Genomic DNA, 16,581 nt, shown 5'->3' on the forward strand with positions numbered 1-16,581 from the left:
AAGTGTTATCTATGCCCTATTTGTCAGTACTTCGCCGATACTGATACCATAGCCAATTCACGTTTTGCAGTTTGAAGAACACCTGCTTGCTTGATTTCCTTTAGCTAATTGAGTGTTTGCGTTTTATGACTCATCCAATCACAGTAGTTTTCACTAGATGTGGATGGAGCCAATGATCTGCATTGGATGGCGCACATGACGTGAAATAAATTATTATAAACATTGAACTGAAGCCAAGAGTAATGAGTAACGTTTGTTTTAAAAATGTAAGGAATAGAAAGTACAGATGCTTTTGTGAAAATGTAATGAATAGAAGTCAGAAGTAGGAAGAAAAACAAGTAATAGAGTAAAGTATAGATACCTAAAAAGTGTACTTAAGTACAGTAACAAAGTATTTGTACTTCATTACTTGACACCTATGCTAATTTAGATTTGCCTCATAGAAAATGGAATAACTTCTTCACAAAGTTAAACTGAAAAATTACAAATTAATAAAAGTTATAATTAAATTATTAAAACTAAAATTACATATAGAAAGAAAACCCAATTGCCGTTGAGAACAAAAATGTTGATGCCTTCCTTGACCTCTATAAAAAAAAAATAGGTACATTTCCTATAATTAAGTATTTATCCTTAATTGGTTGATGTAATCAACCACAAAGGGAAACAACAGAACATCTGTTTTATTGTTTTAAGACAACTTAAGGCAATCTTTTTATACCCTCCTCTTCATGTTATTTTGTCCACCCAGAATATTTTATGAGAGTATCCGTGATGAAGAAGGTTTGAATTCCTTGTTAATAACATGACTATTAATTATAAATATAACATTCATAATTTTAAGTATGTTAAATCTAAACCACTGTGTACTATATTTGAAAAATCATTTAAGGTGTTCTAACAAGAATGAAAAATAAATTAAGTTTTCTACTTAATTTTTCAAGTGATCGATGGATCCCTTTCATTATTTTTTTATATTATATATTTTTTAATGTTTTATTTTATTTTTCCAAACATTTGTACATTGAAGATGAACGATATAAGTATATCTTGGAGAAATCCTAGAAAGTAGCTTTTGAACCAAAAGTTTTAAGCCCTAAAAATTATCTTGTTATTGTTCCTGTTCGAATAAAGTTAATCAAAAATTGTGCAAACCTAACATTTTGCTGTAAACATGCCAGATGAACCTTCACCCTCTCTAAAAACTTTAGATGCTGGGAAATGTAGTTTTCACTCTGGATGTATCCTCAACAATTCATCACTTTATAAACTACAATTCCCAGGTAGCAATGCTAGGTTGGGGGCTGGACGCTCAGGGATATGCTGCTCTCCTTGGTGTCTGCTGCTCAATGTGCTTCTGGAACATTTGATGGCCCGCAAGAGTCCGCTGTGTTTAAAGTTGACCCAAAACAGTGCGTAAGTTCAGGTTTACCTTCTTTAGCTGTAGAATACTTCCCCACAGAGCTAATTACAGCTTATTTCACAGAGAGCCAGCTTCACAGCGCCTTTAGCTCAAAGCTAACTAGTTTCAATAGCAAAGTTGGCTACTGTTCAGAACGTGGCCTTTCCTAACCTCCGTTTCCTTCTCATTTTAGCGAGGATGTTAAGTCTTGCTTAGGATATTAACATTCTCCGTTCCCCTGGATTTTTTTGGTTGAGCTATTTTTAACTAAGGAAACTAGATCCGTGGTTTTTGTCCTCCAGCATGCCCAATGTCAGCTAGCTTAGCATGACTGAATACAACAGCTATACACTATTTTCAAACTTTCACACATAGCTTCTTAAAGAAAGGATTAGGGCACACTGGAAAAAAAAAAGTAAACTGATTTTTAAATATTTCAGTTTAATATGAAGAAAAAGTCAGAATTCTGACTTTTTTTCTTAGAATTTTTATTTTAATCTCAGAATTGTGGATCTTAATGTAGATGGGCACCATGAAGGAAGGGATGTGGGAGCACCCAGCTTCACTGACAAAGAAGTGAGTTGTTTGTGAGGGCCAGTAACATATTTGTGAAAAATGACGGAATTAGGCGACTTTTTACATGTCTGATGATGCCATTGCATTAACGGAAGAGCAGGTGGTAATCAAAACAAGAGAGCTAGTTTAGTCTCTAAAACAGACATGGCTAATGCTTAATGCTATCGTGTTTGTTAGCTGGCAGAATTCTGAGGAAAAAAGTCAGAATTCTGAATTTTTTTCTCATACTAAACTGAAGTATTTAAAAAACTAAAAAACTTTTTCAGTGGCCAGAATCCTCTTCCATGGACATTCCTCCAATATAATGGTGTTACTATTTTCTTTTTTTCTGTAATGCTATTGCTGTGTTGCAATATATCAGTCATGTTGAGCAATGTATGTCCTGAATTTGTGCTGAATACTGGGAGACTCCTTGTAACTTATGAGCTATTAAATGTCATAAAATGAGTTCTTTGAATATTAGTTTAGCTACACTTAAATGACTAACTTAATTTGGTAATGCTATCATAGCTTCTGTCAACTAGATTTTCTCCATACAGTCACAGATTAATTGACGCAATGTATAAAATCTTTAAAAGATTAATTAATGTGGATGTGAGACAACCAAGACTGTTTTTATCTACTTTACTTCACTGAATTGCAGAAATTAAGATATCTACAGCAATCTCTTGGCCTAAGAGAGCTCCTAAAGTAATACAAATAAGTAATGTGGAGGATTTTAAATTAAGTTCTTTCAGTCCATTAAGCTCTATAACTTTTATATACATAAATAGAAAACTATTTATATAGAGACAAGTTAAACTTTGTAAAAAAAAATACTTATTTGATTTAGTGGCCATAAATAAAACCGTTCAAAAAGATGTGTTGTATTGCCATTTAAAATAAAGTGTAGCCTTTTTTCCAACGGCCTGGAAAGTGCAAAACAATATTTTCATCTTGTGTTAGTGTTTATATAGCAATCAGAACACTCAGTTGCTGTGGCATGGGTTGTTTCGATTGAGCCTGAGACATGGACATCCAGCCAATGTTGCGTCTACTGCGTTTGTGATCACTAACGAGCTCTAGTTCCCTATACTGACAGCCAGCGACAAATTGCGTCCAATCTTTTTTTGCTGCACACTGAGCAGCTCATTAGCTTGGCATTGTCATTAAAAAAAAAATCTCTTGCAAATAAAAAAATTTGACATTCACTACGTAATAAAGGGGGTTCTTAAAACTGCTTATTTTGTTGCAGAAAACGAAATGGTCAAAGCAAACATTTTGCATATGTATGCGTTGCTGAGTTAGGAATATATTAAGCTGCGTAGGTAACCTTACAAGACTTTTCCCTGGAAAGGTTTTCCATCCTAAAAATATGTTTTCCTGGCTGAAACTATAGCTAGGAAGACAGAAGGTGGAAAATGAAAGCGGCATATTAATCTGAATAATGATTAGCACAACATAATAGTAATTAACTGATAACCTCCCCCAAAATATATTTCTAAAGTAATTTTCAGGCTCTGGGGGCTATAGATCCTCACTGCCCCTCCTCATCCGGAGGTTTTCTTTTAGAAGGCTTGCTTCTTCCAACCTTATACCACATCAGTGAGTTGTTAAATGACTTGGTTTTGTTGGTGTTCTCTGTGTATGCGTGTCTGTCTGTTGGCGTGACGAACAGACCGCAGAGGAACAAAAGGACAGAGGGGAGACTCGCCAAAATAAAAGACGTAGGATGTTACTGAAGCCCAACTGTGGTCCAAACATTTACTCATCTTGTGGCGAATGGTGCTCTGTAATTTAATGAGGCATCTTAAAGCGTGTGGACGCGTTGCCAAACTGCATTGATACTGTCTCACAGGATACTGACACCTGCTGGACCTTTAAATACACTACAAGCAGCTTATCTGAAACACTAAACTGAATTGATTTGATGACCTAGTACTATGATAAGATTTAAGTTATAATAGGTTATAATATTTCATATACATGTTTAAATTAAAAATATCTTTGATATTTTTATATGCAGCCAATAAATAATATATCTCATAAGGTGAAAATTCAGGGGAAAATGTGAATCAGGATGCTTGTGGACTAGGCTCTTATATAATTTCAAAACAATTAATACCGTAAAAACATTAAATAAACTAAGAGTCAATTTGAAATTAACTTTAAATTGGATACGTTGAGTGATAACTGAGAGAAAAAGGATGACGCAACGAAAAAATTAAAATAAAAACACCCAAGGGCTGAAAAGTTCCTGTTTCTTTTAGGCTGCTCCAAAATTCTGGATAATGTAATAATAAACTGCAAAATTTGAGACATATTTTTTTTTAGCAGATGAATCATGTTGACAGTTTATTGAGTCAGTCAGTTAGAAAAAAACTCCTGTATCAGTCACATGACTTTCATAAAACGACACGCGCACCGATACAATGTTTTGCTCTATGGGCTCTACGCATGCACTTATGCATCTGTGGTGCTGGACCCATCACTAGGACTCTGGCATTGACTCGGCAAATGAAAAATTTCTCATTTGGCGAGTGTTTATTTCAGACTCTGACCAGTGGGTATTATTTCTAAGTTAAGATGATTATTTATATTTATTTCCCTACAGTCTGTGATTGAACATCAAGGCAGCGGGGGGGAAAAGACTTGAAGTTAAGGTTGAGGAAGATGATGCAGCACATCCTTACTCACGGGACACTGTGGCGGATGGTGGCTGTGCGCTCATGCTCAGTGGGTGCAGCTGTTCTTGAACATCAACTGGCGCCCAGGTTCTGTATTCTCCGTCTGTCGCTGCTACAGCCTGTTGGCCAACGATGGGTCTCTGCTTCAGCTTCCTGCAAAGTAGCAGATCAGCCTAAGGAGTCTCCACGTGATGACAGGGTGTATCCTGCGTCTACAACTCCATCACCGAACACCTCGAAAGAGGAGGCTGAGTGTGTAGATGTGGACCCGCTGCAGGACAAGTCCATCAGCCTTTTCCAGAGGTTTAAGAAGACCTTTAAGCAGTATGGGAAGGTGATGATACCCGTCCATCTGGCAACGTCCTCCGTCTGGTTTGGAACCTTCTATTATGCTGCCATGCAGTGAGTTCTGTTCATTAATATTTGATACAAAAGAGATTTTTCCAGATTCTGTATGTTAAATTATGTTTTTTTGTTTTTGTTTTTTTTTTACAAGTTTGTGACTGAATAGATCACTTCCTGTTTTTGGCATTTTGTGATTTTTCTTTTCTTAAAGTTTTAATGAAGGTCTTGTTTTTTTGTTTGAATTTGTCCCACAGTGGTGTGAATGTGGTGCCGTTCTTGGAGATGATCGGTTTACCAGAATCACTGGTCGGCCTTTTGAGAGATTCCTCCAGTGGCTATGCACTGACTGCCTATGCCATGTACAAGGTAGTTTAAACACTCGGGTTTGGGGAACAAATCATTCAGTCTGAACTTAATGTGGGATAAAGGCAGGTAGCGGAAAAAAAAGGGGTTTATCTGTTTTCTTTCCCAAAATAATTTTTCAAAGTTTTTTCAAGGAGACAGAAGCAGAGATACTTTTTGACTATAATCATTCACTTAAAAATCTTAGATGTTTTAGGTTTTAAACATGAACATAGTCATGAACGCCTGCTGTCAGTGGACAGTTAGCTGCCACAGAACTGCTGCACAACATAACTTTTCTTAGCTATTTTTGTGTGCGTTTCCAGGATTGCGTCGTCTTTTACACTTGCTTTTTCTATGTCTGCTTCTGTCTCCTTGAACCCCAGTCGGCCTCAGCAGATGGCCGCTCACACTGAGCCTGGTTCTGCTGGAGGTTTCTTCCTGTTAAAAGGGAGTTTTTTTTTCCCTTTCCACTATCGGTACAAGCATGCTTAGTATGAGGGACTGCCCTCGAATCTATTTGTATAATTTATAATTTTTTTTTTTTTTAGCTTACAGCTTAATCTTTCGAAGTAAAATAAGGAATACTGATATCCACCCACATGAGCCCATCCTGTTCGGATCAGTGTCCTCAGTCTGATGTCTGATCCAAGAAAAGATCCTGTATTATTTCTTATCAGCTCCATCTCTAAATTTAGGTATTTCAGCACTTGACCCTCAGCTTTTATCATCCACAGATTGCAACCCCAGCTAGATATGCAGTGACTTTGGGCGGGACCTCACTGTCTGTCCAGTACCTCCGGAAGCATGGCTACATGTCCACACCCCCGCCAGTTAAGGAGTACTTCCAGGACAAAATGGAGGAAACGAAGGAGAGGTTCACGGAAAAGATGGAGGAAACAAAAGGACGTATCTCTGAGAAAATGGAGGAGACTAAAGACAAGCTTTCTGGGAAACTGCAGGAAACCAAAGACAGAGTTTCGGAGGGAAAAGCATTTTTTCGAAAAGAAAAGTGATTAGCAGGTTTACGCATAAGCAAGCGTGGCGCCTGCTGGTAAAGTGTCCAGTAAAGATTTTATTTAGTCAAATTGATGAGTGTGGGCGGATGACACTTATTTCTTTGACTGGAGGTGTGAGACTTTGCACTATCCCCCGTCTTGACACGCCTCTGTTATCGCCTGGTGTCTATTTACGTGTCAAATCTGCCCCCCAGTTGTCTGAACCCTTCTACAATGCACTGCAAATGTAGAGCAGAAAGCAGCTTAGCTGCAGAAGGCTCCATCGCCTTGGCAGGATTCTAGACTTGATCTGGACTGAGCTGTTTCTTGGCTGCAAAGCAATTGTCAGTTTTAATTGAACACTTAGGAAGCCTGGGTTTTACACTGCACCAGATAAACATGGCTAAGGAGACGAAGCTGTGATAATTCTTCCTTCTGATCAGGAAATAAAACTTGAAGGTGGTCATTAATGTCAGTTTGAAGCCTTTCTTAAGGCTGGAGATTTCACATTGTGTCTTTAACTGTTTAGCAGGAAATTGTTATTCTAATGAATTTTTCTCTGATAGCCAAATCCAATATATCACATTGTTTGTGGTTTTTGCAATAGGTAATGGGTCGACTAAGTCATGAGTTGGAAAGAACTATTTACATGATCAATTAAAAGTGAAAATGGAAGAGTTTGCATGAGATAATCATGCTTGGGCAATCTTTGGCAAATGGTTCTGACCAGCAAATATAGAAGGGGATGTTTATCAGAATGTTTCAGATATGAAGAGATAATTACAGAGATTAAGAAGGCACAAATTGGAGGAAAATGTATTGATTTGCACTTTTGAGAGATAGAATATAAAAACTAGAAAGATTCTAGAAGGTACAAAAATTATATTTTGTTTTGATTTTCTGATAATCATTGAAAACAGAATTTGTGTGTCTCTACAGCAAAGATAACCAAAATGGTACAAATTTGGGCAGCAAGTTCAGTTGATCTATGTAATTAAAACAGATTTTTATATATATTTTTTTAAAGTCGTAGGGAAGTCGTATTTAAATTTCAAATCATTCTGGCTTAAACATGTATATAAATTTACTCTTTATCAGACCATATTGACCCAAAAGTTAGAAAAATTCTATTTTAGAAGAAATCCTGTCTTAAAGCTTTGTTATTTTTTTCATTATCTTCTGCAGGCCAGTTAGTTATACGTCAGCCTGTACAACTAAATTCGGCCAATCATATAACAACGGTCATCTGTCAATCAAATTTTTTCGGTCATAGCATCTTGATTCATATGTCGCAGCTAATATACGCAATGTTTGAAATAAGAATCATTTCCTTTCCCATTGAGTTCCATCCCAGTGTCCACAGGGATGGACGTCTGTGTCTTCAGCAGGCGTAGAGCTAACAGAACTGGCAGCGTTGCGATGCAAGGGCTCAAACATGTACGGCTGTAAGCCTTCTACACCAAACCAAGCTTCTGCCGCCCTGACGTCCTCTTCCACAACATCTTCGTCCCCGCTTTCCTCCTCTAAATAAAAATGTATGATGGAGGAAACTCATCCACGACCTCCGACACTAAACTCTCCTCCTCTTGCATGTTTCCGCTGTCCATAGCGTTCCTTGACAGTGTAGTTTCTAAGTCACCAATTTAGTGCTACTTGGTCCCAATGTCATTTCCCATTGGAAACCTACTAGCACTAAGTTGCTAACTGCTTAGCAAGATGCTTCCGACAAACCAACCACAACCAAACTTGCTTGCCAACGCTACAGCGACTGATATCATTCACTTTATTCACTTGTGTAATTCGGGCACCACTCAGAATTTGGAAATGCAGCGGCTGGAAAAGCCACTTCCCTAAGACTTTAAGATTCCCCCAAACCTTTTTGTGCTGAGAACATATCGAAAACATTTGACCCCAAAACATTGGGAAATTGCATACTCTTCTGTTAATAGTTTAATTATATGGGACCTTTTTCATGTCTCGATCTACAACCATAATTGTTTTATTATTAACATAATAAATTCCTAACTTATTAATTAGTATATATAAAAATATATTTTTGCATTTCTGATTAAAAGTACTTCAGGGTGTTGGCCCATGTGGCAGAGACTAGATGCTGCTGTGTTTGTGTTTTTGACCAATCTGGAAACGCACCATGAGTCAATGTTTAAGCAAGGGAATGCCGTGTATAACCTGGACATTGAGGTTCCACAGTGTGATGGAATTAGATTGTTTCATTTACACAAATCAATGTCCTTGTTTGAAATTTACGCTGAGGTTTGGTTCAAATCACACTCAATAAAAGTGATATGAAATCATATGTGTGTGTTACTTTGAGATACAAGTCACAAACTGTGAGCAAGAACGTTTGAAAAGTCTTGGGTAACAAAGAAAAAATATCATCTGTACTGCTGCAGTTTACTAGAAATACTATCTATGATTATTATCTACAGATAACTGCTGTAGTCTTGGTAAAAGCAGTCATTTTTAAGGCAACAATTTCCCACACTTCTATTGCATTATAGAAGAAGAAAAGCTTTAAAGGTTTGCGGATTGTAGTCTGAGAGCTGAGCAGCAGAATTAAAGGAATGGTTAAAAGCCTAGCAGTGGGAAATACAGGGCTGTAAATGATGTTTGCACAGTTACGGAAGTAAAAATAATACAAAAAGGAAAATAATTTGATCTGAAAACAGTCAATGACTACCGATGGAGGAAAGAAGTGCAACATATGTAAATAATTAAAAGTATTTAATAGTAAGAAATCTTAATAGTTCAGAAAGATCAACCCACGACCATGCTAAATCTCCTTTTAACAATTATGCACATCTCCAGACGTCTGTACCATTCATTTTCATCTTCATCACTCATACAATCTATTTACATATATATATATATATATATATATATATATATATATATATATATATATACATACAGTCATGGCCAAAAGTTTTTAACGGCAATTTGCATATATTCCAGAGTGATCAGCGTAACAGCAGTTAATTGCAAAGTCAGTATTTGCCTAGAAAATGTTGCTTTATTCCCCAAAACACATTTCAAGGTTATTGCAGCCCTGCTTTAAAAGGACCAGGTAACATCGTTTCAGTGATTGCTCCGTTAACACAGGTGTGGGTGGTGATGAGGACAGGCCTGGAGATCAATCTGTCATGATTAAGTAAGAATGACATCACTGGACACTTTAAAAAGAGGCTGGTGCTTGGCATCATTGTTTCTCTTCTGTGAACCAAGGTTATCTCTAAAGAAACACGTGCAGTCATCATTGCACTGCACAAAAATGGCCTAACAGGAAAGAGAATCACAGCTAGAAAGATTGCACCTCAGTTAACAATCTATGGCAGCATCAAGAAGTTTAAAGGAATAGTACACCCAAAACATGATTAGCCTTCATTTTCTACTCACCCCCATGCTGAACAACACTCTGGAGTACTTTTTTGATATCTCAAATGCATCTGGAGATCTGGGAGGCTTCTTGCTGTCTGCTGACATTCAAATAGTGGAGGTCCATAGCGCCCGAGGCAGAAAGGTCCATAAAAGTCCACAAAAAACGTGTCAATATCCCTCCATACTGCTCGTCCAATGTATTCCAAGTGTCCTGAGTGGGTAGCGTCCATAATTTACTCGAAACGAAGTCATTTAGAATGTTTTTAGAGCCTAAACAGTAGTGTATAGGATTTCCTAAAAGCGCGCGCCTGCGAGTTCACGACTCTACGGAAACCGCGGCAGACCAAACCAGATGAAAGTGCGCATTCAGCTCGGCAAAGAACTCATGCTCTTCCTCAACACTGAAGTCCTCAGACATTTTTCTTTCGTTGTTTCTTTCTTTGCACAGGTAAACAGCACATTTCTTCTTCTACGCTTGCATTATTGGCAGAGCAGACGCTGAATGCGCACTTTCATCTTTATATAGTAAAGATAATTGGCCCCAGCACTGATCCCTGTGGTACTCCTTGCTCCAGGTAACCACGGACCATGAGGATGATTTATCATTAATGTGAACAAACAAATTCCTACAAAATATTCAAGTCTATCTAAAATAATTTTATGATCAACTGCAGCACTGAGATCTAACAGGACAAGTACAGATACAAGTCCATTATCTGAGGCCATAAGAATATCATTAGTGACTTTCACCAAAGCTGTTTCAGTGCTATGATGAGCTCTAAAGCCAGATTCTTCAAATTTTATTATGGTCGTTTGGCAACTATTTTCTCAAGAATTTTAGATATGAGGAAAATTGATTGTAGGTCTATAATTGACAAAGTCATCTGGGTCAAGAGATGTAATGGGGGGATTGACAAAACATTTAAATCTAGAAGTTACTGTGTTATAGTCCTTCCATGATGCACAATCACAGATTGGACAACGAGGGCCGCTGTCCTGCAGGTATTAGAGGTTTCCCTGCTGCAGCACAGCTGATTCTAATGATTGCAGTCCAGCTAAATCCTGTTTGTCAGCTAGAAATGGAAACAAAAATAAAAAATATAAAAAAATAAAAAATTCACTTACAAGGTGCAAAACTGTATCCATAATTAGTCATCTCTTTTTGTCTCCACTGTATGCATGGTTGATGTGAGGGATTAAGAGATAGCTACTGGTAATGGTACCTATGTATCGGTTTTTCAGGTCAGAGGACTTTAAAGCAGTTTACACTAAACTTAGTCATTCACCCCTTTATTTACACATGCTTTTCATGCTATTCAGTATTTTATTATTAGATTTATTATATATATATATATATATATATATATATATATATATATATATATATATATATATATATATATATATATATATATATATATATATATATATATAAAGAAAAATAAATGTTAGAAGTACATTTTTTTTTACTATTTTTCAAGGCTGCACTTTTAAAAAGATAAAATTGTCCAGTGAGCTGTTTCCAAACTAAATTTATTTTTGTTTTATACCTATGCAAACAAAATGACAAACAAAATCTCAGTCTATTTCACCATCTTTATCTCTCTTAATTCTGTGTTCAAGTACTGTATTCAGTATGTGTTCAATTACTGTAATCTAGCAGTGGTATTACACCCAAACGAACACTGTACCTTAGCGCTTCACCTTACTTTGACGAAAAGCAAAGATTATCCACAGCTGTAGAAGCTACTAAACCAACCTAAACCTATAATTCTGCATCACCAAGAGTGATCTATGTTTACAGATCTACTGCATTATATGGTAACGAGCAGCAGTGACTGTGTGCTAATGTCCGACCTGACACAGGGGTTAGGCCATTTTAAATGAGCATCCGAATGTCTAGTGGATCAAAAAGTAGTGGAAATTTTTCCACAATGCACCTTGAAAAGTAGTGTACTTCCAAGGTTAATAGACAAGCACATACAGTATATCCCAGAGTGCTTTTCAAGAGCTCTTCTCACAAAGCATCATTGAGGCGAGAAAGAACAAGATGGCGCAGGCAACATGTGGGGAGCCGGAGTTACGCGCCCAAATGGGAGCAAAAAGTTGTGATTATCTATTAAATTCAGTTCTGTTTACTTCTAAAGCTTCAATTCACAACACATGTCATCTCAAGGCTTTTTACAGTTCACCAGATCATCCAGTCAAATTGATCTAAAGTTTTCTATCTAAGGAAAACCAGTTGATTGCATCGACTCATTGACTCGAATGCAATCCCTCACATTAAGCAGGCTTGTAGCGACAGTGGAGAGGAAAAACTTCCTCTTAATAAGAAGAAACCTCCAGCAGAACCAGGCTCAGTGTGAGCGGCCATCTGCTGAGGCCGACTGGGGTTCAAGGAGACAGAAGCAATCTGTCCAAACGATCAGTTAAGTGAGTGAAATATCCTCTGTTTAGTCCCTCTCTATATAGGGATTGAGGAGTTAGGGGTTAGGGTGGACAGTCAAAGCAGCCGATCTAAATAAACTGAATGGTAAAGATAGCTTTATGCTAATTAAGGCACACTGCAAAAACAATATATAAATGAGTAAAAATGTCTTACATTAAGTGTATTTACCCTTAACTTTAATAGGTTAATAAGATGATTTGCCAATGGAATGAGTGTATATTTACTCTTAGGATAATTAGATAAAATGAACTTGAAAAAGACTTTGTCTCACTTAACTCCTCAAATAAAAAAGAAAAATTCTATTATTTAAAAAAAATGACTTATTTTAAATTCAGTTTTTTTGCAGTGCAGTGCACTTCACTTGTCAAGGAAAAACATGGTTCCTTTTGAAATCTTTCTTGTTTATTAGCTTCTTCCACCTGAAGAAGGCCTAGTTTTCTTATGCCTAGGGTTTCATTGTTTTTTAACTTCTCTTTTTTGCTTTCCAGAGAAGGGTGAAACAGTTTCTTGTGCTTCTGCTGCACATGCGTGATTTTGCATTGGTCTGCAGTAGTGTAGATTTTGAGTTGTTGGGTTTAGGGCTGCAACGAGGAAAGATTTTGCAAATCTATTAATCTCTCAATTATTATTTTTTTTAAATAATACCGTATTTTCACGACTATAAGGCGCACTTAAACGTCTTTTTTTTTCCTCAAAATGTGCGGTGCACCCTATGGTGCGGTGCGCCCTATGTGTGTTGTAACTGCGACTTTTGAGACCACCTCATTGAGGAGATGATGAAAGAGTGGCTGAATGTAAGGAGACCAGCTGTTTTTTTCCCACTCATCACCATTAATCTGTAACTCCATGCGTGCCCATCTCACAGCTGATGTGAAAAACATGGGGAAACAAATTAACGCTGTGCTCGCTGTTCAACCGCTCGACATCGGTGTGAACCGGACCCAGCAGGTGCAGCAGAAGCAGCGAGTTTACATGCAAAGTCAATGGTTGACGCGCATATAGGTGCAGCAAAAGGTCCCGCAGCGCGTTTTGGTGCAGCACGTCGGGAGCGTTTAAGCATCTGATGCACCGCCAACGCGCTGCTGCTGCTCAGATGGAAAAATTGAAGTTTTGCTGCTGGACGCGCCGCATCAACCAATCAGAGAAGCAGATCTGGGAGCTGACAGCGACAGACAGCGCTCTGATGACATATGATATTAACGCAAATGAAAAGGCTGGGTGGATGCGTGGCTGAGACAGGTGTATGTGAGAAGACTAGGTGTTTTTTTCCACGCATCACCATCGCTGCGTGCCCATCTCACAGCCGATGTGAAAAAAAGATGAATCAAATGAACGCTGTGCTCGCCATTATCCCGGGGGGTCTGACAAAGGAACTTCCACCGCTCGACATCGGTGTGAAGCGGCCGTTCACAGTAAGGCTGCGAGCGGCGTGGGAGCGATGGATGACAGACGGAGACCACAGTTTCATGATAAATGGAAGGCAGCGCCGGGCAAGTTACGCCACCGTTTGCGGATGGATTGTAGATGCTTGGCAGGTGTTTTTTCATCTAAATAATCTAAATCTTGCAGCTATATTTGCTGTGATCAGTGGGAATAAATAAGTATAAATATGTTTTTAAGTGAGAAAGTCCACCTGAAAACTTAATAATTGCAGTCAGTTCATCCAGATTATCTATTTCTGTCGGAGGCGCTCAGACCCCCACATACCAGCGGTGCGCCGACAGCAGAAATCCTTTCGTTCACCGCGGCTGCTGGCAGGTGTTTTTCATCTAAATAATTGAAACTGCAGGCACCAGGATACGGGTAATAAAAGCGAACATATTCTGTCGGCAGGTTTCAGGATTTTAAGTTAATTTAGGAGTGACCACAGCGCTGTGTCATCTGCGATGTGTCTGTCTCACGGCCAGCTGCCAGGTTTGATTAATACTTTGTAATAAAAACATGAATAAAGCACAGTCATACTCAGTTTTGCCCCCGCTGTATTTTTAAATACGCAGTAGAGGTATTTAAAGGTAGTAGAGGACATGTACCTGTATATAAAAAACGCGCCCTATAGTCCGGTGCGCCTTATGTGTGTGTTAAATACAGAAATGGGACACATAACTGAGAGTGCGCCTTTTAGTCCGGTGCGCCTTATGGTCGTGAAAATTAGAGACTGACATTTTTTCGGGAATCCCATGGGTCACGGGATTCCCGTGGGATTCCCGTGGGATTCCCGTGGGATGGGAGTCAGTATTAGTAACGTTCACGGGATTGGGACGGTACAGGATTAAACATTAACGGGAGCAGACGGGAGCGGGAGCAAACCAATAGCAACTTCGGCTCTGAGTTTTTCACCCGCGCTCAAAAACAACAAGAATGGGAGTGGTGCAGGAGCGGGAGTCATTCTGAATGGGAGCGGGATGGGAGTGGGATTAATTTCACCAGGAGTGGGACGGGACAGGATTTAGATTTCTACTCTGGCCCGGGATCGGGACGGGACACCATTTTTTTCTGTGGGAGTGGGACGGGACAGGAGTGAAAATCCACTCCCGTGTCAGTCTCTAGTGAAAATACGGTAGTTGGATAGCGAAAGATTCTTTAACAAGGTTAAACCAGGTGAAACTCAAACATTACCAAATGTGGAGTTCTGGATAGAGCATGTTGATGGGTGATTTTTTTTTGGTATAATTACTGCTCTAGGTGAGTTGCCCGTCAGCTAAATGCATATTCAATAGTCTGTCTACTCCAGTTAACGATTAATTGAATATTAAATCAGTTGAGGATTATTTCAATAACTGATTAAATAATAATTGTTTCATTGTTAGAGTCTCCAAATGACCTTCTATCAGCCTCCTCTCAATCACATCAAACTACCAGCATGGATTATATCTTGTATTGGGACTTTATTGTCAATAACCATCCAGGTTGGATGCCACATTACTCTTTTGGATCTGTATTGTATTCAATTCTCAGCTGGGAATTTATATTTCTGATACTTTAAGATGGTTATTGCCCTCCCCGGTAGGGGTGGTAAATATCTTATTTGATCAGATATTATTATGGCTATTATATACTGTTTATGAACACACGCCCTCCTAGCTGTGTGTTAAAACAATAAATTAAAGATTAATTCGAGCACTAATCATGGTCAAACAGTTAATTCTGCACATACATGGAATAAATTCACCACAACTTCTGTTCAAAATATAAGAGTTTATTAAGAAAAATAATTCAGCTCCAAGTCAAACATATTTCAGTTTAAAACTCTTAACTAAAACTAGTGAAACTCAACTCAACTAAACTACTGTGTATAAAGAGGAAGGGGAAACATTATTAAAAAAAAACACATTACAGTTTAAGATGGATTTTGTGTTTGAAAACCAAAGTTTATCTGGAAGAATTGAGGATGTGATCAAATTAGCTTTTCACTAATTTAAAGAAATTGGAATGTATTAAGAGCAACATTATCTGGCCAAATAATATTTTGTTAAATGATTTGCTTAATCAAGAACCAATATATATATATATATATATATATATATATATATATATATATATATATATATATATATATATATATATATATATATATATATATATATATATATATATATATATATATATATATATATATATATACACACACATACACTCACCGGCCACTTTATTAGGTACACCTCTCCAACTGCTCGTTAACACTTAATTTCTAAGCAGCCAATCACATGGCGGCAACTCAGTGCATTTAGGCATGTAGACATGGTCAAAACAATCTCCTGCAGTTCAAACCAAGCATCAGTATGGGGAAGAAATTTGATTTGAGTGATTTTGAACGTGGCATGATTGTTGGTGCCAGAAGGGCTGGTCTGAGTATTTCAGAAACTGCTGATCTACTGGGATTTTCACGGACAACCATCTCTAGGGTTTACAGAGAATGGTCCGAAAAAGAAAAAACATCCAGTGAGCAGCAGTTCTGTGGGCGGAAATGCCTTGTTGATGCCAGAGGTCAGAGGAGAATGGCCAGACTGGTTCGAGCTGATAGAAGGGCAACAGTGACTCAAATAACCACCCGTTACAACCAAGGTGGGCAGAAGAGCATCTCTGAATGCACAGTACGTCGAACTTTGAGGCAGATGGGCTACAGCAGCAGAAGACCTGGCCTCCACAGTCACCAGATCTTAATCCAATAGAGCATCTTTGGGATGTGGTGGAACGGGAGATTCGCATCATGGATGTGCAGCCGACAAATCTGCGGCAACTGTGTGATGCCATCATGTCAATATGGACCAAACTCCCTGAGGAATGCTTCCAGCACCTTGTTGAATCTATGCCACGAAACATTGAGGCAGTTCTGAAGGCAAAAGGGGGTCCAACCCGTTACTAGCATGGGGTACCTAATAAAGTGGCTGGTGAGTGTATATATAT

The 16,581-nt window shown here is 38.2% G+C and overlaps 1 protein-coding gene across 2 annotated transcripts; it reads left to right on the forward strand.

Moving 5' to 3' along the window:
* The first annotated feature begins 1,288 nt into the window (after nt 1-1,288).
* Nucleotides 1,289-7,004, forward strand: LOC119797261 (uncharacterized protein C18orf19 homolog A-like). 2 transcript variants are annotated; one of them, XM_038306260.1, is made up of 4 exons: nt 1,289-1,416; nt 4,572-5,046; nt 5,244-5,355; nt 6,069-7,004. In XM_038306260.1, exons 2-4 carry the CDS (start codon nt 4,631-4,633, stop codon nt 6,345-6,347), a joined length of 807 nt encoding a protein of 268 aa, XP_038162188.1. In that variant the 5' UTR covers nt 1,289-1,416; nt 4,572-4,630; the 3' UTR covers nt 6,348-7,004. The 2 variants fall into 2 exon arrangements, with proteins under 2 accessions (XP_038162188.1, XP_038162189.1); XM_038306261.1 differs by having other exon boundaries at nt 1,291-1,412.
* The last annotated feature ends 9,577 nt before the right edge of the window (nt 7,005-16,581 follow it).

This window comes from Cyprinodon tularosa, unplaced genomic scaffold, assembly GCF_016077235.1.
Source record: "Cyprinodon tularosa strain WSP-4 unplaced genomic scaffold, ASM1607723v1 ctg577, whole genome shotgun sequence".
Classification (NCBI taxonomy): Eukaryota; Metazoa; Chordata; class Actinopteri; order Cyprinodontiformes; family Cyprinodontidae; genus Cyprinodon; species Cyprinodon tularosa.

Excerpts from the sequence above, each read along its gene's own strand:
- LOC119797261 (XM_038306260.1), top strand. The coding sequence starts at position 4,631 with ATGATGCAGCACATCCTTACTCACGGGACACTGTGGCGGATGGTGGCT. Across the intron at positions 5,047-5,243 it reads TTCTATTATGCTGCCATGCA|TGGTGTGAATGTGGTGCCGT; the intron begins GTGAGTTCTGTT and ends TTTGTCCCACAG. Across the intron at positions 5,356-6,068 it reads CTGCCTATGCCATGTACAAG|ATTGCAACCCCAGCTAGATA; the intron begins GTAGTTTAAACA and ends TATCATCCACAG.